The sequence below is a fragment of the Crocodylus siamensis genome, chromosome 6 (genome assembly GCF_052110815.1).
Source record: "Crocodylus siamensis isolate JL-2025a chromosome 6, ASM5211081v1, whole genome shotgun sequence".
Classification (NCBI taxonomy): Eukaryota; Metazoa; Chordata; order Crocodylia; family Crocodylidae; genus Crocodylus; species Crocodylus siamensis.
This window is the reverse complement of record NC_143400.1, coordinates 85,898,380-85,922,144: the sequence shown is the minus strand read 5'-3', so window position 1 is coordinate 85,922,144 and position 23,765 is coordinate 85,898,380. Positions and strand designations below refer to the sequence as shown.

The following is a 23,765-nucleotide window of genomic DNA, read 5'->3' as shown; positions in this document are numbered from 1 at the left end:
CTGAGCTGGGGAGACACGGAGGGGCCCTCCGTGCGCTCCCAGGCAGAGGACTGGAAGTACTTCTGGTCTACTTCTGGGTTCACCACCGAGCACGTGAAGTGCCCCCCCTGCACTCCTGTGGGACGTTCCACGCACCCCAGTATTACAGCGTTCACGAGCCGCAGCTGCTACCTCAAGGCATGTAGAAAAAACTTTTAAAGCTGTGTCTATGTCCAAATAGCTGATTCTCCAAATCAGCATCGAATCTTCAGATTCAGATTCCACTGAATCAAAATCAGGGACAGCAACCCAAATCAGAAACTCGAATCACTGTCCTTGATTCGGACTGAATCCAAATCCTAATCGAATAGGTCCCACTTCACACATCCCGAATGATTCTCATCTTGCTCACACAGAACAATTCGAATTACCAGCTGCATAACTCCCAGGCTGCATGCCCAGGGCATATGGGCAGTGGCAATTTCCAGTTGCCACTGTACTGCCGGCATGGTGGCAATTGCATGACTTATTTTTGCCATCCTTCTCCACCCTGGAATTGATGCCTAAGGCAGTTGCCCCTGTTGCCCTGCTCTATTTATGCCACTGCCAATTGTTGTCCTTCCAAAATGTTTCCCTGTTGAAAGTATTTCTATATCCACATACTGTACTAATAAACTTACTGGACACCTGCAGGAGATTACTATCCCCCTTCATTTACTGTGATCATCAAGTATGCTGATAGATCAAAGACTTCATCCCTGTCTATCTTTCTTTTAAGGGAAGGAGGAAAGAGTTGCTTCATATGGCTACATGCCCAAGGTCTGCCACAGATTATAGAAAGGTGCAAAGTTATTTGGGTGAGTTATGGTTGGGAAGCATCACTGAAATGAATCAATTTAAATGGAAGTAATAGTTGCCTTTATCTGCTCCTGCTTCACTCACCAATTTCCCATTCCTCCTCCTGAAAAAAAAACCAAAACCTATTACGAAGTAATGTGCTGGATTACAATGATATATCATTTTAACAATGGGAAGTAATGAAAGTATTTATGGATTAATACAAATACAGTCTTCTTTTAAACACATTCTTCTTTTTAAATGGCAGCTGTACTTGACATCAGTATGTATTTCAAAGTGATATTTGGAATGGTTAAAATGGTTTGAACAAAATATTCCATGACAACATGTGTGAAGTATCATCTCTTTAAACCAGTAACAGGGATCAAACTTAAGATTTTTCTGAACCTGAACTTTCATCCTACTGGGTGTCTTGACCAGAATCGTATAGGTTCTGATTTCCTCCCCATGATGATTTGCAAAGGTTTTTTTCATGGCATGAAATTAATTTAGCGTTTTATACTGCAGTAATCTATTGTCTCCCAAGTTCCAGTGCTGACCCAGGTGGGCTGTTTTACAGTCTGAAGATCAAAGTGCAGTATACCCATCAAAATCATATGCTAGCTTTAGTTTATTACTCTCTTAACCTTTCATCTCTACCTACTGCACTTCAAACAGCATTACAAATATAACTACAAATTACTTCAAAAAGCCCTATTTTAGCAGGTGATCTTATTTCTCAACTTACAGTAGTGACAATAGCTTTTTGCTTGTCTTGAAGCTTTCTTCTGTCATTAAAAGTTACTAATGTATCCTTACTGCAAAAAGATCAAGTTAAAATAATTTGGGGAAGGGGAGTTAACACGTGCACACACAAACGCCAATTTGACCTTTCCTTGCAAGATCCCTCATATAGCAAACTTATGGTCATTAGTTGAAATACTAGACATAGTTTATCACCAAACTCCCCACCCCATTCCTACTAAATCTGTATTATTTTAGGGAGAATAAAAGATAGATTTATGAAGAAAATGGAATGAAGGGTATCAAATATATATAATCACTCTTGGAAGAAAGATAAAAAAACAAAGCTATTTATCCAGCTGTCATCTCAAAGAGCAATCCCCCAAAGACGTCTTTAAAAAAAAAAAAAACTTTCTATATCCTCTAAGTGTTAAGCGTGAAATATTTAACCTGCTTTTTACAACTACTTTACCTCAAAGTGTTGCAATAGTTGCACTTACTTAGAAGGCAATATTAAAAGCACCTCAATCTACTTTATGCATGTCAATTTTGGAATGCTATTAACTGTAATTGACAATTTAATTTTTTTTCCTTATGCTTCTTTAAGTTGCACGATCAGCTTGCAAAAGCCGTATTGGTGAGGTTTTAGTATTTCACTAATGTACCTTAAGTGATGAATTCACCCATAGCGTAGGCAGCTTTTAGTTAAGAAACTGGCATTCATCACCATGAGATTTTTCGATGCGTGTCAAGAGATGTGAAAAATACATGGCCATGAATGGCAGAGTGTAGTTCAGAAGAGGAGTTCAGAGGGGTGAGAGGAGCGGGAACAAACAGTGTGGTATAATAAAAGCAGGAAAAATGGAAACACATTGTAGAGCATGGCTTGGCAATTCTAATGTAGGCAAGCGGCGGGTTATTCGAGCAGGCCCAGACTGCACTGGCGCACGCACACACTGGGTCTGGCACTTCTGCACATGAAAACGGAGAAGGAAGGAGACAGCTCCCTTTGAGTCACTATTGCATTCCACAAACTCTCCCAAATTAAGGGATTACTCCTTTCCAGCCACTTCTGAATATAAGCCACCCCCAAAAGGTAGCAAAATAAGGAATAGGGCCATTGTTTTTCCTCCTCTAGATTGGCCAGGAGGACGGGCTGGACAAAAAAAAAAAAAAGGATGATGCAGCGGGTACATTTCTTATACATGAACTTTAAAAAGGATAATGCTTCATTTCATTCAGGTATTATTAGTCTTATATCCAGTCACCTTCACTATAATATCTTCCCATGAAGAAATGATTTTTTTTCCCTTGCTACACCTCTATTACCTCTATGTCATAAAGTGGAAAATAAATGTCCACACAAATAATACATCCACGTGGGACAGCAAAGTTTCCAGCACAGCCAGAGACTGGACTCCAGACCTGCAGAGTCCCAGACTACTGCCTTTGACGTTATCACATTATTGCGAGCATGCATTGGGTCAGACTACAGCATCCTATGTATAGTTCAGGCACGTTATGCAAGATTTATTTAGGTACCTACAGATGCAAACAGGCACCTAGTAGAATTTAAAAAAATAAATAAAACCAAAAAACAACCACAAAAATACCACCTACACAAGTCAGATCCCTAAATCAAATAGTTTTCAACAGGAATTAGACGCCTACCTCCCTTCTGTTCTTCTTGAAATACCAATAAATGCCTGTTTGCATCTCTAGGCACCTAAATATTTTTGTCAACCTGCCCCTCAATGCTTCAAATAAAGGAAATATTTTTGGCAGAAATTATTCTTGGGCAGTTCTGTCAAAAGAACAAAGCAGAAATCATCCATGTGAGAAGTCAGATATTATTTTAAAGAAAATTGCTGCCCAGTTAAATGACATCTTCGTGCCTTTTCCATCTTCTTTTAGTGACCAGGGCAAATGACATACTCCTCCACCTACTGGCACCCACTCTACCACCACCACAATAACTATATATGCGTTATGGTATGCACATATTAACACTCCCCTTTCAAGGATGCTAACTTATAACAGGGCCTCTTTAAGTCTTCACCATTTACCAAACCTTCCCTTCAAAAACTGGACTAAACTACTTTGATATTATAAATGGTCTTTACCACATTACTACCTCCTAACAGGACTTATTTTGGAGATTTGGTATCATTCTGAAGAAGAATGCAGTCTGAGCACTAATCCTAACGGTTTTTTTTTCCTTAGTTTCCAGGATGAAAATCACTTTTAAAAGTCTTTGCCTTCCGTTGATTGAAGCAAAATGTGAACAAACCCTTCCCTTCAATAGGGTTTCAATTTCTGAATTTCCTGCATGCATTTAACAGGCCCATGAAAAAACAAAAACAAAACCATATTCTGAATATGTTTCTGCTGGGCACTGCAGTCTGGCAGGATGATTTTAACAAAAAGCAACTATTAGGGCACATTGATCTTCACAAGTAATTCTGTCCTTTCCAGACAGATTGATTATCCCTAGGAAGCACATGAAGATCTCAAGCAAAGATGCACTGTATCCCAACCACAGAGGATGTGAAAGAAAAAGCTTTTAAGGCCTCCAAAGTGTTAGCCCCTGCAGACTGACTTACCCTTGTTTAAATGCAGACTGCACTATTCCCCGCAGAATTTTACAGAATTTTGTGCTCGTACAGTCAGAGAAAGGACCTCTCCTTACCTATATCTGTTCTGCAGGCTTAGGTATTGGCTTGTTAACTGAACATTAATTATAGCTGTTCAGGCATGTTAATGTCTTTTTATATTTTTGAACCCTTTACAGGAATCATGAAACAAATATAGTGTTGATCACTTCATCGTGGCATGGCTGATTGTTTATATAGCTTAGAGCCAAATCCCACACTGACGTGGGGTTGTGAAGGGACTTCGTATGCAGGCCTTCCTGCACGCTTCCTGCACGCTATGACCTGTAGAGAGACAACAGCAGGCGCTTGCCTGTGCGCAGCCTCCTTTCTATTTGCTGGAATATTGAGACTATAATTGTCTTGTTCTGGCTCTATTCACATTTCTTTGGCGGTGTCCCCGCTTCCCTGCTACCCTGTGGAGGGCTCTGCCAAAGCAGTGGAAGGCTTTTGAACCCTCTTCTCATACCAAGAGGTACTGACCAATGAATACCACAAAGCGAGCTGCTTGGTGATGAGGTTGCTGCAAATTAAGAACAGAAAGGATAGGCAGAAATAACAATGATATGAATTTCACTGCCTTTCTTCTGTACAGGCTATAAATATACCGTGGGAGATCAAGAGTAGGCAAAGAGCAGGGAGAAAAATAATCTCTCTAGGCCTCTGAGAGGCATTTTTAGGACTCTCCATAGCTACTATTTGAAATTTACCCTTAAGCACGTTCTAATTTTGGCTTAGATAACATTACCTCAGTACCTGCAATATTCCCTATGCTTAGCACAGTATTACTGAACAAACAAGCAAGCAAACCTGTTGCGACTTGGTGAAGGTAACTCGCACATGCACCCCCTCCTATATTGCCACAACATCCAGGATAAGCCCCTGAGTTGTGCACAGTCTATTCCCAGCCACATATAGCACACAACTTCCATACAAGGTTAACAAGTTCTGGTCACTTAGGAAAGATTGGTTAATCATCTGGCAGGCCCGAGGGGCAAGTGGTAAAGGAAATTGCTGACATCTCTTAATAGTTCCCTCATCATTCAGGAAGGGTCTGGTTCTGTGAAACACAACTGAACGTGACGTCTTAACGTCTGGGGTCTCTAGGAGACCCTCCCCTCCCCTGCACTCCTTTAACACTTTGATGACACAGGGAAATGGGGCTTCAGCAATGACGCAGAGTTAAAAGAGTTTCAGTCTGATAGTTTCCCACCAGCAAGAGATCGCAATAAGCAGCGTGCCCTACCCTGGACAAGCTAAGAGGGGTACTTTCAGAAGATATTATTTAAGCAAGCTGGAACCTACTGAAAACCACTTCCTGGTGCTTTACCTTTTTTCTGTGAAGTCCAAGACAAATTATCATCTATTTCACTCATCCACTGATAGCCACCATATTACAACAATTGCTATATACCACATGCACTGACACGGCTCTTTCGGGACTTCCATGGGTCAACATCCCATTTACCAAATCTGCCCTGCAAACCCAGCACTAGCCTATTTCCAAATCTGCCACGCTACAAACCGTCTTCACCGTGCTCTGACCTCTCAATAATATTTGGTCAGGATATATAGAATCATGATGAAGAATAATGGAAAAGACTGAATACTTATCCCATGGCATTTTTGTCAAAAGTGATTTTTTACATCAAGATTTAATTCTTTGAAACAGCTCTTCACTTCTTAAAAGAAGCTTGTCAACAAAAACATCTGACTTACATGCATGAACTCCTACCAGAGAGTAAGTACTTCCCGTGCAATCTTTAAAGAAAGAAGCCAAGCCCAAACAATATATAAAGTGTAAAGGCTGCAGAAACTAATGTTATGCCAAATTTTAAGCTGACAGGCAAGCCACTACTAATGATAGTTGGTCAGATGTTGGGTTGCAGAGGTAAAATAAACTTAAATGAATGCAAGCCAAAGAAATGAAAAAAAATATTTTATAATGCAAACAAAGGTGGAAGAAATTCCATATTCTCTTTTTCGGAATAATTTTTCCCTTTTGCTCACTGTAAACCATTCCTCACACTTAAGGATTACATAAAGTGAGAGAAAAATATTAAAAGGAGTTTTTTCATAAGGCATATAACAATAAAGTCCCTTATTATAATAGCATTAAGACACTCATGGGTGTATTTTACAGGAACATTAAAGTGGTTCTTGGGTAGTTGAAAGCACATGGCCTTTGGCCTCATGCCTCACAACACACATGAGGCATGCACTAATGGCTCTATAAAGCACACCCTATTGTGTCCTGATGCCTTAATAAAGCTTTAATAGTAAAATGATAAGCCATTTTCAATTGTACTATAATTGTGCCAGGCATTTGTACCAAAGCCTGTTCACCATGGGTGCGGATAAACCGAAGATCAGTACAACTGAGTTGAAAATATAGTGTACATGTTCAACAATGGATGGAAGGCAAGACAAGCTAAACAGGGAGAAAATTCACACTTTCTTGTTTTATTAAAAGCATTTGTTTTACAAGGCACTATATCTATCCATTGTATACAGGAGATTTTCTTCATTCTAGCTCAACTTGGCGAGGGCCCGGAGTGCACCAAGAAAACAGGTCTGGTCCTGTGCAATTCTTGCTCTTGTTCCTCTTCCTTTGCATAATCAACTGTCTTCAGGTTGTAAATTTTCAAGAGCAGCACCCCGCTTCCTGAGTGTTTGGCAGTGCCACATACGAGAAACAAGTAATAATAAAGGCCTGCATTATGACTATAATAGCCGTACCTCAATTTCTTGGTTGCCTTGTTTTATTCTAGCTCAGAAGAAAGAAAGAAGGGGCCCTGTATGATTTTGTCTAAATATATATTTAGCTTGTCAAATGCATACAGCACAAGAGATGTTTAAAAGGTTCCAATGGAAGTGTTGGTGCCTATTATGTAAATATGTTTTTAGGCAATTTTCATAACGTATTACATTATGGAGACTTTTTAAAAAATGCATATCATTTACTTCCAACAAGAACAGCTCCTATAGTTTTCTAAGTGTCTGTCATGCAATAATGCATTCAAGGTCAATCTTCATCAAAAGAGTATTATTCAGTTGATAGGATTTTGAGGGATGCAAGTTAAGAAACTTGCTTCTCAGAAATTCCAATTTTCTATTTATTCTCCATTAGAGCGTAATCAGTACCATAGCAAGAGAAGGGTGAGTGGGGCAACTGTGCTGGGCACCGAAGCAAAGGGGTGCCAACAGGTGCTGCCCAGCCGGGGCGGAGCCATGAGCAGCTTGTCTGGGGGTGATGCAGCTCCCACCTCTGTGTGCACCCCCCCAGCGAGCATGGGGTTGGGAGGGGGGTGCGTGGTGAGAGGGTGGGCTGTTGCTGTGGGATGCCCTGGGCACCAAAATTTCCTTGCTCTGGCACTTAGCGTAATCCAAACAGTTACACTATGCCGTAAAATTGTCTATGCTGGCCCAATAAAGTAGACATTTACACAGGGACCACCCATTAAATGCAGAAATAATTTAGGGCCTTCTTTTGCTCTTGTTACTGTTAAGGGACTTATGGATCCTGAATATTGTAAATATACTGACTGTATGACTCTTTGAAGACATTACAACAGATTGTATGAGAACTGTAATACAGAGCTGTTTTTAAACAGATATACCAATTCATGATGCTTCTGTATCATGTGAGTCTACAGAATGGAACTGTTATTGATATCATTTAGCTGCTTTACATAGGGAAAATGTTATGATTCAGTATTTTAATATATTGACAATGAGTTTACACAATGAGAACAGAGTTTTGAATGGAAAAGTTAATTGACTTACAGGTACTACACTGATACTAAAGGCTATAATAGTACATAGGAGTGTTTCAACTGAGCAGTAGGGTGAAGTTAGATGTTACAATCAAGCCATACTATGAGCATTACAATATGAATGCCTACAGGTTAAGGTTCATTAACAAGTGCTAAGTGCCCTCCATAAAGTTATGCCACTCTGGACAAGAATTACTTTTGAGCTGTGCTGCCCAGCTCATGTTAGGCTAACTTCAGGCTTCTCTACTGACATAAAAATGAACAATGTTCAGTCCTCCAGTATCCTAGGTGGCACCATTCCCAGGTGGACTAGCTACCCTCCTGAACTCTTATACCTCCAGTAACAGTCTGCACAGTGGGACAGTGGTGGTGAGTGCAGAAAGAAAAGCAGGGGAGAGGAGCTGCTGTGCTATCACAGAGGGGCCTGGTTGGGACACACAGATGTAGGGGAAAGCACAGGTTGCCACCACTCATGCTCTTTCCCCTCTGTTCTCTGTGCTACATGCGGCAGCACCACCAGTGGGGCAGCATGGGCTCCAGGGAAAAGATATGGAGCTCTCCCCCCCTTACCTCAGCTGTGTAGCTCCAGGCAGCGTGGAGAGAAGGGGAGTATAAGTAATGGCAGCAGCAGTCAGAGGTGCACACATGAACATACCCACATGCACAAACATCCCCCTCCCCAGCCCCCAGTTTGCTTCTGGCTGCTGCTACCACCATCCCTCCTCTCTCCATACCACCCAGAGCAGAGCTAGGTGATGGGAACACTCAGTGGGGCTTGAGGGCGGGGGTGGAGAAGGCCCTGCCTGCTCCTGGGCTCCTTGCTGTCTGCACCATGAAGGACACCCCCCCAGCTACCGCTCCAATGCTGTGGCTGTGCTCTGGGTGGCACAAAGAGAGCAGTGGGAGAAACATGAGCAATGGTGATGGCAGCCAGAGACAAATCAGATGTGTATGCACCATGCCCCTGCTTGGCAGGCCTTTAGCAGCATATCAGCGTGAACATGCAACTGCTTGCAGTACATACTAAGCTTAACACCTGCCTAAAATTCCTTAAAGTTAGCAGCTGCTAACTGAAATGTATACCTACACCCTTAAAAAACTGGTGGGTCACTTTGCCTATTGCATAATGATATACGTATAATTATACTTTGTGTGCATGGAAGGTTTTATTTGCCTTGCATATGGATATGAAACAGTGTTTAATCAAAATGTAACTGAGTAAAGCTTGCACATGTGAGGAGAGCTAGACTTTCTGAGACAAAGGTAACTAATGGATCCTGGCCTAGATCTTGGGTGAAACTGCATTTCCTCAATGCCATTCTGCCATAGCCCTGAAGTCAGCATAGCTGCCAGAAGGATTAATCCAGCTGATTAGTCTGAAATGGTGCACAACTTGCACAGCAGCCTCAAACTATTTACCTCAAAGTCTCTCCCTGAAAAAAAGCAATATGACATAAGGAAACAATGGCCCAGAGCACAAATTGAAGTACCTTCACCTTGGCTTGCTAACACAGGGCATTTTTACACAGGTTCCAGAGGTGGGGAAGGGGAGTGCTTTAATTAGAACAGCTCCAAGAACCGCTCTAATTAAATTGCCCATAGTGTCTCACGTATTAGCATCCCTGCACTTCAGAAAGACAGTTGGGGTTCCTTAACTAAAGCTCATCGAAACAGTTTTAGTTAAAGAACCTCTACCACTGGTCTGGGGATGCCGGTACATGAGACAGAGGCTGCTGGAGATGCACTAATTAGAACGCTCCAGCAGACTTGATTTATTGAGTCTGCTCTGACGCACCGTAATTACAGCCTGTCAGAGCAGCCTCCCCGCATGTCTACAGGCACCCGCTGGGACCAGGCTACTAAAAGCCACATTTACACCACAGCTATTCCCCCAACAATGCACATGATGAAGTTGGTCACTATGGCTATGATTACAAAATGCAAGGTAGCACCATGCATAGATAATTCTAATTGGCTGTGCATGCTTGTAGCTGCATAAGTACAGCTCTGTGCCTGGGCTATTAAACCTTGTTCTTGGCAGAGCTAATTAGCCTGGGACCAGTGTTGGAGTAACACAGCTGCACTCCATGCACAGACTCAGAGATGAATCAAGGGGTTGGGGTGCAGTGGTGCAGCTATACCGCTCTTCAGTTCCTGCTCCAGCCCAACTCTAAAACCAACTGCCCAAAAGAGTGAGCAGTATTTATCTTCAGATAGTTCTGAGGGAGTCTATTGATTAAATGATTCCATACAATAAACCTGATTCCTGCTAATCTCTCTTCACTCCATAGGTGTTAATGACCTCCTCTCTTTTTTTTAATGGTTTTGATGTTCCATTAATCCATTTATCCTTTCTTCTCAATTTTGCTGTCTTTTAGTGATTCCAGATAATATCTCTCTTCACAGCCTTGCAGACTGTTTTTAGTTCCAGCTAAAAACCTTAATTCAAGTCTGGTAATATTAACTCAAAAGAACATTAACTCTGGTGTGGAAGTGATTGACAATGAAGTGTTTGATGAATTGTCAAGAAGCTCAAGAAGGCTAGATTTTGTTTTATAAATCTTAACAAGAGAAATACATTTAACAATAGCAAATACAGGACTAAAAAACCAGTATCTTTGGACTATATCTGTGTAGTTTGTTGTGTTTTTAAACTTAATACATAAACTAGCAAATTAGTACATCTTCCCAAAAATGTATATTGTTTGTGCTTTTATCTTAAACTTGGTAATATAGAATTGGACCCCGTATATATTAGTAAACCTTCTACTTTCTCTTTAACCAGAGGAAAATGTGTACTGAGCTATACATGATGATGATGACGACTCACATGCCACTTTTTGAAATCCTGTATCTGCCCATGCACAGAACTAATGGAGGTCTCTCTGCATGACACTGCCTTGCTCCCTACATACATACCCTGTGTTTTCTTGTATATATAAGGGACTGCCAACAATAAGAAAAAGTAGTTTGTTTAAATACTACTTTAATGAACATGTAACTAGTTGGTAACTACTGGAAGGGTGCAACAGATGCAAGGGTTCAGTGACAGTTCTGGGTAAGTAGGGTAAAGAACTTGGTTTAGTGTTTGCCCTGTAGCATGCTGGGTGTCTGAGATTTTTGCCCTAAATGCATACTTCTTCCTGTATATTTTGCAGAGTATCAAGCTGAACGTCCTTATACTCCTGAAGATAAACTACTATTTGGCAAAACAAAAATAATGTTATCATATGATTAAATATTGATCAAAAGACATTCATCTTACTAAAGAATAATTTCTCTCAACAGAAGTGACAAACTGCTCTTATGCCAGAACGGATGGTTTTCAGATTTGTTGTTATTTTTCCAATTTACCGAAAAGTCCAGGGACAAATGTTGGGGAAAAATTGGTATTTAGAACACACCTGTACTATGACAGAAACCCATGCGTCAGCGGGAAACAAAATGGTGTGTTCATGCCTATAAAAAAAATGAAATCAACAGTGTGTCCATCTATCTAAACAAATGGATAATGTCAATCTGCAGTGCCAGAAAAAGCACAGTGAGAAAAGAAATGGTTCATTTTATAAGTGCACTATATATTCCGGGTGGCCATTTCATAAATATCTTGCCTGCTGTGCACTGCAGTTGACCCTTTAAACATATCTAGTCAGTAACCTATTGTTTACTGTAAGTCCATTTTGTCATTTTGATGGTACAGATTCAAGTATGGCAATCTTCTCTTTCCTCTCTGCTTCACTGCATACATGACTCCCTTTGGCTAATACCGCCTCACAAAAAGCCACTTAAATGTCATGAATTACAGCTGATCTGAGACCTGAATGCTAATCCTATTAACTGACCTATGAAATGAGGGCATTGTAAATCTAGGTGAGTAGTGGTTGGGCTTCATATGATCTAAGGTTACCCTGAGGTCACTTGTTATATCAAAAAGGTATCACCTTGTATGCTCATAGAATCCCAAGTCAGGCCAATCAGACTACATGGTGCTGATATCTGGTATACATATATACATACCTACATACTCTAATAGATTAATACTACCTAAACCTTTAAACTCTATTATCTAGCAACATTAACTTTATATGCTTCTGGTGATCTAGAAAACGCTAATGCTCCAAGGACAAGAAGGGTCAAGCAGGGCATCATGAAAACTTTGCCTAATGTATAACATCATATAACCTCAAAATGTTAAAACTCCATTTTCCAAATACTAAGAATTGGCGGGGGGAGAGGGGAGATAAAGCACCGAGTAGAAGCTTTGGTATGCAGCTGTTAAGGACCCCCAAAAGGGATTGTAAATTTTATTCCCTGCATGTTCTTCCAATTCAAGAAGCTTAAATGAATAGTTTTGACTGGAGCGTTTTGATGTGTTTTGTTATTAATTTCCCATCTTTACTTTCACTTTAATGTACTTTTAATTAGGCAATAATATATAATCTTCCATTCATCTATCATTTTTACTCAAACAGGGTAGCAGTGAGGAAGGCTCACCAGAGAGCCTTTGGTGGTACGGTAGAAAGACTAAATAAAATGCTATCTCTTGACAGCAACTTTAAAGTTTCATAAAATGATAATGGATGTGCTTGTCACTGACGCTAATGATCTAACATTTCCCTAAGTTTTACTGAATATTAAACTATGAACTATAAAAGGAAACTCCACTGTATGACCAATGAAAAGTCTTTCATTGTAGTTGTCTATCCTTCTGATATTTGACTACCACAAGCCAGCCTACCCCTTACTCACATTGAGGGCCTAGATACAGGAGGCAATTACTTGCATCAGCAAGAAGCAAGCACACATCATACAGCCCTGTAGCACTGTAACTCAAATCAGCTGGAAAAACTACTATGGAAAAAAAAAATCAAGGATAAAATTATAGGAGAACCAGCTATCACCTGCTCTGCCCACCACCCAGCGGTGAAGTTCTGTATTAGCACTTATTTAGAGCAGTTCTTGGAATACCTGATTGTCTCTCTACTGTGGACATGGGTGTAATTTTCATCAGTGCACACAACAGTGCACGTCACCACTAATATACCATGTATCTAGGCCCTGAGCCGTACTTTTCTACCAAGTTTAGCTTCATAGAGGTTAAGAGAGTATCTGCATGAGTAATACTGAACCAAACATTGCAGAACTGGACACAACAGGCAGCATTTTTCCAAAGGGCCTAAGTGACTCAGGCACCTAAATTCTGCTTTCAGAATGCAGTTAAGCACTTAAATCCAGAGCTTCAAATGTATATAGGCACCAAAAGATGTAGACAGGCATGCAGTAGGATTTCCAAAAGTGCACAAGCAGGTTAGGAAGCCAATTTCAAAAACCTGATTCTGAAAATCAGCTGGAGTTGGACATGTCTGTAAATGTTGATTTGAAGTTGACCACTTCTTAAGACTTTTAAAAAACCTGACTTGCTTAGGCAATTCTGAAAATCCCACTGGTGCCTATCTGCATCTCTAAGTTGCTGGATTCTCATCTACCCAACGTGGACGTGGACGTGGAGGTGGAAACTGAAAGCACAACAAATTGTAAAAGCCGGACAGAACATTACATCTTCAAAACAGAGTCATAGGGAGGGACCTACTTAAATCATGGCAAGACAAAGCGCTCTTTGCACCCTCTCATGGTGCACAGACCTGATTTTGCAGGCATTTCATAGCAAGCCCACCCCTTGGCACTGATTGGAGGAGAGGCCCCGCCCCTCAGCACCGATTGGCAGGAAGGCTCCAAGGAAGAGGAGGAGGAAAAGGAGGAGGGGGCAGCCACCGTCTTGATTGTGCCACCCTGCCCCAGTGCTGATTAGCAGAGAGAACCTGGCAGTGGGATGACGGATGAGGGGGCAGCTGCCATCTTGCCTGCTGCTTTCTGTGCCACCCCGGCAGTCAGCACCTTCCCCTCCCAGCAGCAAGGACCACTGGCTCCCACTGGGGAGCCAGCATTTTATTTGTATTAAAGGCTGGCCTTTCTTGTTCTTGTTGATTTTGTGGACAGTCCCAGATTTTGAGGTTTCCATGCAATCTGCAACACTGCAAATTAAGTAGGTCCCTAGTCGTTGCCAAAAACTCCAAGAGTAACTAGGGGGAGACCAACATTTTAAAAGACCAACTATTTGGAGCACGAAGATACCTTCAAACACAAGGAACCATGACAAGTGAAAAAATCTTAAGAGTCTATAGTCAGCAAACATTTTTTCTAAACCAAAGATAGGTTACTTGGAGGTTAAATACGAATTAAGCATTCCCTAGAACTGAATAGTCATTCAAACCTTATTAACAGCCTAACATTCTATAAAGAAAATTAATACCTCCAAGAGATGTTCATCACTTAATCAAGGGGACAAAAAGTGGGAAAAGGCATTGTAGAATATAAGCATAAAATAAAGATTCCCTGCTTGCCTTCATATCAATATTTGTTTTTATTAGTTATTAATATACAGGCTATTTTTCAATGTACTGTACAGAAGCAGTAAAGCAGTGCAAGCATATACCATAAACATTATTAAAGGAAGCATCTAGCATCAAGAGCAATTCAATTTGCCAGAGTATTTGCAAGATTATAAGTAGTACCAGAAATCACATGGCTATTAGATGCTGGTTCTTAAACTGCCTTTGCTGTAACGAGAGTACCTAAAAGAGTGTATAAATTAAAAAAAAAGAAAAACTTTTAAACAAAATTCCAAAATAGAGAATTGCTACGCTTGCATAAAACAGACTTCTGCCACCTAGGAGGTCAAAAACCAGTGTGAAATCCTGGCCCATGGAAATCAATAACAAATGTTGCATTGACTTCACTATAATCAGAATTTCATCCATGGCATATAGCATGCACACGAGGTGCAAGGATACTACATGCTATAAATCAGAGGTAAATAAAACACCATCTTGGGACTGACTGATGCATTTTTCTTATCAGAAATACCCAAATTTAAACTAAATATCAAATGTACAATGAACCATCATGGTATCAAGGAGAGAAATACGGGGTCTCTCCCCCTGTATTATTTAGGTGAGTAGTTATTATTGAAGTCTGTACAGTTTTCTCAGAAAGTTTGCATCAGAGAGAAGGTACAGTACAGAGAAAGGCGCATTGTATTTTAACATCAACACACCGTCATGCATTCAGAATAGGATACAAAGATTAAGTACTACAGTAACTACAAAGACATGAAGTGGTTAATAGGAGACATGCAGAGGAGGTAGGTGTTTCTCAGTCAGTGCCAACTTGTGACTGATCTGGCAGGTCTTTTCTCCGTGACACTTTTAAAAGCATTACCTATTAAGCAGCTCTATACAGATAGGATACTGCAGCATCAGGAAAACTGGTTTTAATTAATATAATTAACTGGCATTTCTATGCCAATCACAACAGCACTGAGTGTCCTAGCTGACTGACTGGCACAATAAACCAGTTCCCAGAAATACTGAATTCTGGGGATATTACATGAAGAAAATAAGCCAGGAGTATGCAGGTATGTCAAGCTACGCAGACACGGGGGTCTAACTGGCGTTTAAATTTGACCTCTCCAGCCCCTCGAGTGAAGGGGGTGCACAGACAGGCAGTATGAACTGTTAGTATAGTCTGTTGATAATAAACAGGTTTGCTTTCTAGCCTGTGTATTTGTAGTTTATATTTCTGTTGAAAGAGCTACCTTGAAAATATCCCAAACAGCTCATCAAGCTTTTCATATCATGCCACGGTGAAAAATGGTAAAGATGTGATTTTAAATCCATGGTGCCTGAACACAAGAGGGTGAGGCACCATGGATTCTTTACGGGGTTAGGTTCTTACTGCCTGTAAAGATGAGGGCTTGTGAACTAACCGGGGTGTACAGAGCCAGAGCAAACACCAGGTGGGACCACTGGAGCATGTCAGGAGCTTGTTGCAGCTTTTATTGCAAAGGGCACCTCTTCTGCAGTCAGCTGCATGAGACCATGGCTGTGCTCCAGCTGTTCAGAAAAGTGGTGCCTCTGAAGTAAAAGCTGCAGCAAGTATCTAAGCAGCTCCTCCTTCCAGTGAATCAACTGGACTGTGGCCCATCCTTATACAAAAACAACAACAACAACAAAAACCCAGTTCTACCATATATCTGCAGCCAATTCATCACACCCAGCCAATGCACAAAAATAGTGGCGCAGGAAGAGGTCCTTTAGTAGAATATACTGTGAAGCAGGCTAGATTGTTTTATTTGTTTTTAATCCAATCACAGTCGATACGTTTCTTAATATTTAAAGGGCTACCATATTATTACAGAATTTAACACAGCTAAATCTTTCTCAGCAGGGAAAAATGACTGCAGTATAACCAGGAGGATCTGAATGTTTGATTATTTATATTTAATCTAGAGATAAATATAGATCTAGCTCTATAGAGATCGATATTGATCTAGATCGATATAGATCTATATACACACGCACCCTATTTATAGGGTCCTATTTAACAAAAACCAGCTATAAAACTAGATTAGCACCGACTATTGTGTTCTCGACACAAAGTTCAAGGATACCACTTACCATCCATCACCTGGAAAGACAGATTGCACAGGACTTGTTCTTAAACAGAACGTGAAAGGCCACACGTTATAAACAGTGCAATTCCATTTCTCTTTCACTTGATAGTCCCCAACTGTCCATAGCAAATAGCATTCCTTTCCCTCTTGTCATTCGTTAAGGAAAGATTATAACAGCCTTTAAATTCAGAGACATGTTTCAAACTGGGATAAAACTGGGCCACCGAATTCATCTGGTTCCAAGTTGCTTGCTTTAAATCTCCTCTTTCAGTCTGGTCATTGTTGTCTTTCAGTTGACTTCTAACATTTGCTAGAGAAGTAGTCAGTCTGCTGTGTTGGTCTGAAGTCAGGAAAAATGTAGAATACATTTGCACCTTAAACAGACTAACCGATTTTGTTAGTCCACAAGGTGCATATCTACCCTGTCTTCTAACATTTAAATCATAACACTGCCTATGTAAGCAGCTTTATTGTCTTAAGACACGTTCAAAGAATTTTGTAAACTCCCAGAATTTCCCTCCCGACTAGATGAGACAATGAAGTTTCTCTAGCAAGATTTCTCTTCCTGTGCAGCTTTTATCTGGAAAGGCAATACTGTGGCTAATAGTGAGCTCCCTCTGAAGATGCCATTGCTGATTGGCTGAACAGTGATGCACCTCTGGATCTGCATGAAACCACTGTCCCTCAACTGTCCCTGGAGTGGGGTGAAAAAAAAAACAACCTAGCTTTGGAAAGAAATCATCTGATTATTAACCAGAAATTAGTACAAGACCAAGAATGTGCATACACAAAGAAAGGTCTGAACAAACTCTAGAGCACGAATCAGAAAATATTTCAAGTCAGAAAGTCCCTTGGAAATAAACTGCAGAACTTCTCAGGCAGGATGGCCACTGTTAACCAGAGAATAATGTAACATTTTTTTTCCCCTCCCTCAAAGTTAGTTCATAGGATCACAGGGAAGTAGGGCTGGAAGGGTTCTCATGAGGTCCTCTTGCCCAACCACCTGCTCAAAATTGTTCCTGCCTTAATTGAGAAAAAAAAAAAAAAATCAAAACCAGAATGGAGTTTGAAGCTTATGCCAGGTATTCAGGAATGAGAAATAAGATTTAAACTAGAAGGAGCAGTAATTATAGGTGTTAATTATCTCTGTGATTATTTTGCAAAAAGCAATAATTCAAAAGTGTTTGGCTTGACCGAAAGTACTGGCTAAATAATAAGCTAAAAAAATGCTTACATTTTCTATTTTTGAGAGAGAAAAGACTATTTGAACACAGAAGGAGGATTAGTAGCAGGTGTATAGGTTCACAATGACTTCTAAAGACACCCTCATATTGGTGGATACTTCAGTCTCAGAACTAAAACAAATGAGGGAGGGTATTATAACCCTTTTGCTGTCCCTGTAACCCTGGCTACTTCCTCAGGTGACATCTCAGTTTGGAAAAAAAAGAACTTCCTCTAAAATGTACTGGGCGCGCCTATACGTGATGCTGTGTCGCTGTAGTGATGCACCACGGTGACGTAGCTCACTGCTATGACAGCATAGTGTCAGCACGCACAAACTGTGATGCCGAAGCTCATCGCTACGGCGATATAGCGATCTCACTATAATGTGTCGCTACAGCAACACAGGCGCTAAAAATAACCAAGCACCACCAGAATGGCACAGTAACAGTCGATACTGCACCATCATTTAGTACTTCCTAAAGCAAGCACTAAATGGCAGCACAGTAACAGCTGCGCTGTCGGGGGCATGTGTAGACACACCGACTATGTATGATATAAAAGCTTGCCAGGACATCCAATCCTGGCCCAATACCTTCTCTCCCTCCCCTCTTCTGCGCACATCCATAACTACTGGCTTTGCTTAATATGTTTACTAATGTATTTTAAAGCATTTTATAACTGGTCCAAGATAAAAACGCAAGAAGGAATGCAATCCTGACTCTGCTGAAGTCAATGGCAAAAATCCCATTGACTCTTACTAGATGAAGAGATTTCACCTCTGCAGTGCATCTCCAATCCCCAGCACAAGTTTCAAGTAAATAAGCCATGGCATGCAAAGATGATATCAAGTAAGAGATACTATGCCCCTAAATCTTCTCTCAGGGTTGCAATGAGGGTACTGTTTGACTTGGAAAATAGGCCATTTTATACGTCCAAACCATTAATATATTTATTAATGGCGACTGCCATCATTAACATTTTTTTGGAACGCTCTTTATTGCTAAGTAATATTTTTAAATGAAATCAATAAAAGTTGGCATTTCCCCCATTTACATCAAAACACCTGCATTAAGCTTTTTTATACCTATTGCCTGCTAGTATCAGCAAAGATCATCTTAAGGAAAGCAAAGTTTAATGATGCAAGGCAGGGCATAAAACTGAATATTGTAGAAGTTCTTTTTAATCTCTGCTTTGTTGCTGTAGTGGATATATAGTGAAATAGAAGAGTGATACAGAAGAGAAGACCGAGGGGGGATTTAATAGCAGTCCTTAACTACCTGAAGCAGGGCTACAAAGAGGATGGAGCTAGACTGTTTGCAGGGATGGCAGATGAGAAAACAAAAAGTAATAGTCTCAAGCTGCAGCAAGGGGAGTTTAAGTTTTCTCTTATATCCAACCTTTGTCACTAGGGGGGTGGTGAAGCACTGGAACCGGTTGCCTAGAGTGGTGGTGGAATCTCCATCCTTGGAGGTGTTTAGACTGAAGTAGATAAGCCCTTAGCAGAGATAATCTAGATGGGGATGGTTCTGCTTTGAGTAGGAGACTGGACTAAACGACCTGCTGAGGTCCCTTTGAACTTTAATTTTCTATGATTCTAAATGTTGGCATAATTTATTTTAATAGGATATGATGATGAACGAGCGAGCGAGAGATCATTCCAGATACAGAGTATATGAACAGTCATTTTATCTGCAATTTAATGGTGTATTTATTATATTAAGGGAAGACTGTCAGCTTGAAATCCGGTCAATTTTTTAAAAGGTGACTTGAAAGTAGTTCAAAATATTACAGCAGTAACTGACTTTGGTTCTGTTTTAGTGATTTTAAAATCACAGGTCCCAATCAAAAAGAAAAACGGTTCTCGTTCCCTAGCTGCTGTGTAAAACACTATGCAAACTAAAAGGAGAACTAAGGAATGAACACAGCTGGAATATTTCCAATCTTAGGGCCTTGTTACACATTAATTTTAGGCAGCTCCTGGAGCTCTTAACCCCTGGGCTATCCACACATTAACACCTGAAACTAGCTATAAACACACTCCACGCGGCTTTATTGGCAGGTTTATCTCTGATCCGTGTTACCCAGCTCGTGTTCTATTAGTATGTAGCCACTCCCCACAGATGCGGGGAGTCCAAGTTGCAGTCCTCCAGTATCCCAGGATGCAGTGTCCCCTCACCCACCCTCCTCTTCTGCATGGACAAACTTTCTACCCACTGAACTCTGATGCCTGGCAGGAAGTTCTGGCACCAAGGCAAAACCTCCCACCCCCCAGGAGTATGACCTTTCTACCCCCATGGGTGCAACCCTGTCCAAACAGCCTGCAGAGCACATGCCAGCTAGCCAGGTTGCAGGGCATGGTCGGTCTGGAAGCGGGGCAGATCCAAAGTAGGGGCACCAAATCAGGTCCCCATGAGCTGGAGCTTCCTTTCTAAGGCACAGGCAGTAGTTCCTCTGAAAGTGTCTTCTTCTCTCACTGCTCCCAGGAAGCACAACCTGCATCCCCCACACCTCAATCCCAATTTATTAAAGCATGAGACCATCTTTAATTTACTGTCTCTATTATTATTATTATTATTATTTTTTTACTACTTGTTATTTTATTCTTCAGTGGTTGACCTCCTTCATTTCACCACCTGTCCCCCATTCCCATTTCTTTTCCACTTCCCATTTCATACCCACCACCATCCTATTAACTCTCCGCCTCCCAACTTCATATGCCCAACCCCACCAACCCAATCTGTCACACACCCACCTGCAGCAGGGATGGAAGCCTGTCCTGGCTCACCAGCTTTCTAGTGGCAACTCCCAGCTGTAGTTTTCAGTCATGCTCTCGCTTGCCAGTAGCAAGCCATAGTAGCAAGCCACAGGTGTACAGGTGGGGGACAGTCAGAAAAGGTTTTCAGCCTTAAGGTGCGACAGCTCCAAACTGAGCTAGCACTAAAGCCAATCACCATTTAAGCAGCTAAAAGGGCAACAAGAAACAAGGCCCCTTAGTAAGACATTGCTTAGTAAGAATCCGTGATGATATCCAAAGATAATATTTTACTTTCTATGAAGCCAAGTTCGTCTTTGGTACTTAAATCAAAATTTCCAACATGATGGTTACATATGTACTTAGGAACTAGCAAAACAAGAACTAATGCAATCAAATTGGAAACACTGCACCATTTGAGAGCCTAGTCTAGGATAGATAAATGTAAACTGATAATGTCAGACACAACAGGACCAAATAAACATTAAAAACATGTTAATTAAAGAATAAGGTAATATAGTCTATTGATTAGAAAGCTAAATTACAATTTTTAGTATCAACATGTGCCCAAAGTCTTCAGATCAGGGAAAACCCTCAAAATTACCAGGTCACACTGTAAAAGATAACAACATGAATGAGAGGAGAATACTATACAGATAATTATTCAGTAATAGCTATCTCCATATATATGAATATTGGTGGGTGCTATATAAAACAACTGAAGTTATACCAAACTTAGATTAGATTCAAAAGCAAAGAGAAGGAAGAACAGTGAGCAAGTCAAATTCATTCTCTTCAATTCCCCAGTTTTTAACAAAAAGGGTAAATCGACAGATGGAAGTTACCCAGAAGAGCCAGTAAGAATTAATGAAAAGACTAGGTGAGTTCTAAACATAGAAACTGGGGACTGAGGAATTATGTGACCATGGAAAAAAGAACCAAAGCAACATGTACAATAAGCTCAGTAACCTTTTCCTGTTACAAATACATCAAGAATAATATTCACTGGCCTTCTGAACTAACCCCGCAGTCTGTGAACTGCTGCCAGCTTATCAAGCCATTTTGGATATTATATATAGTGCCATCATGACTCTCTCATAAAATGCTCTGATACACTATATTGCAATATCAACTTACACCATATCCTAGAATTCAATTCCTGTTATCAAAGGTTTCAGTCTATAAACAGTTTGGCAGAGTACAGAGCTGAAAACAACAATTATCCTATTCTGTGGAGACCAGGCTGATCTGTCATAAGCTTGTCCATACCAAACAAAGAGCAAACTGTTGCTTTTGAGAAAGACCAACCAATTGGAAATAGCTACTTGGGCAATGCCACACAATTCTATTTTATTTAAACCAACTATGTTATCATCTATCATTCAACTAATCTAAAGCAATCAGAAAGAAGATTTTGTATTCCAATTCATTTAGCCCATCTAGAAAGTATTGAATGTATATGAATTGGACTGACACTTCATGTTGTAAACCACAAAGGAATCCAAATACATCAACAAAGGCACAGTTGAGTGTTAAAAACTTCGGATTTATACCAAATGCTCTTGTTCCATCAAAGGACAGAAAACCAGTGATCAACAAATTATTCCTTCACAATAAAAAAATTCCTTGTCTCTGAATTAGCACTTTAACATGATTTCCATTCCCTTTTGTCCATCGCATACACAAGTCTAATCATTGTTATATTCGTAAAGACAGTTGGAAGCACAAGATTGGCCAATCTGAACATCTGCATGGTGTAGTTCTATGATTAAATATGAAGCATAAATTCTAAGTTTTTCTACATAATAGTGGTGACAATTTTACATTGAATCCACAGAATACAAACCTTTCATTTTGGAAGCAGGCTTTATACACCAAAGAAAATAAGCAGTTTTCTGAGCATTATCTCATGAATAATATGAAGTGCATTGCAGATAAAAGGGATCAATTTAAATCAGAAAGCTTCTTACCAAGTACCCCCAAGCGATAGTTGACTGTGATGACTATCACATTGCCATAACTTGCCAGAACACTACCATCATACAAATTTCCAGTGCCTTCCATGTAGGATCCTCCATGAATATACACCATCACTGGTTTAGGTCCCCCACTGTCCCGAATGTCTGGAAAAAAAACATTGAGAAACATTTTAATCTCAAGAAAGTTGAAAAAAGAAAAAAAAAAAGATGCATGCAAGAGATATATATATTTCTACTTAGGCTATTATTTAAGTGTTTCTCAAGCAACTTGTATTAACCTTTATAGAATGAAGGAAGGCATAAAAGTACAAACTGTGTTTAAAAGTAATATACTAGCGAGCCCAAATAAAAAGTATGAAAAAATATGATGGGTTGATAGCAGTTCTTCAAGGTTATGCGAGGGAAGTACGTGACCTGATTCTGCCCCCAGTGAAGTTGTTGATAAAATGCCCGTGGCCTTCAGTAAGAGCAGAATTAGACCCATGTTGGACACTTTTTGAAAATCCTACCTTTAAGTACTGTACAAACGCATAAAGGCATCTTTGTGTAATTAAGTTGAATGGGATCTGAGCTGATGTCAATTTGTTGAAGTCATATTCTTCTGTGGCTTCCAATATAAGAGCAGCAACTTGTAAACAGGGTATACAAACACAACTCTTCAGGTGCACCTGAAGTTTATGTACCAATTACTTTGGAGGCACCAGAGAAAACAGGATTGTTTTAGACCTCAACTGAATATTATCTTGTCCCATAGAGTATTAGGGAAAATAGTCTGTTGCCTATATTGGCTAAAATTGAGAAAATAAAAATTGTACTTTGGTCAAGATGTAGAATAATTGCAGCCTAAAATTAGGCTTTTAACATACATAGCTAGTCTGATTTTTTTCCCTGCTGCCAGAAAGATCTGCAGGAACAATATGCAAAAATATCCGCCAGATCCAGCAGAAAGATCCACGGAAACAATATGTGACCATATGGGGAAAACAGTAAATCTGTCTATCCATAAAGTGCTGCAAAACAAAAAAGTAAATAAACTGGGGGGAGGGGGGGGTCTTGTATCTTTTTTCCTTTCATTTTAATCCTGGATCCAATTATAAAGCAATATTAAGAAAATCAAATGAGGAAAACGAGTTTTGTAAATTGATGCATCTACAGAAACCAACATGTGGATGTTTGACACCGAGTTAAAAAATGTATTGACGGGCAAGTTCTGAAAAATAAAAGCTTAAGCATCCCATCGTTATGAAACAACAATAATGGCTTTTGAAGCTATGCTGCACTGAAAACCAAACTGGCCCCAAAAGTTTACCA

At 40.2% G+C, this 23,765-nt stretch overlaps 1 protein-coding gene across 8 annotated transcripts in view; it reads right to left on the bottom strand.

Annotated features, from left to right (window-relative positions):
• The window catches only part of NLGN1 (neuroligin 1), a 623,398-nt gene that overhangs the window by 288,825 nt on the left and 310,808 nt on the right, over positions 1-23,765 (bottom strand). For all 8 annotated transcript variants that reach the window (XM_090056034.1, XM_090056033.1, XM_090056036.1 and 5 more), the window contains one exon: positions 22,446-22,598. In XM_090056034.1, the coding sequence (XP_089912160.1) occupies positions 22,446-22,598 (153 nt within the window). The remainder of the gene's footprint in view (positions 1-22,445; positions 22,599-23,765) is intronic.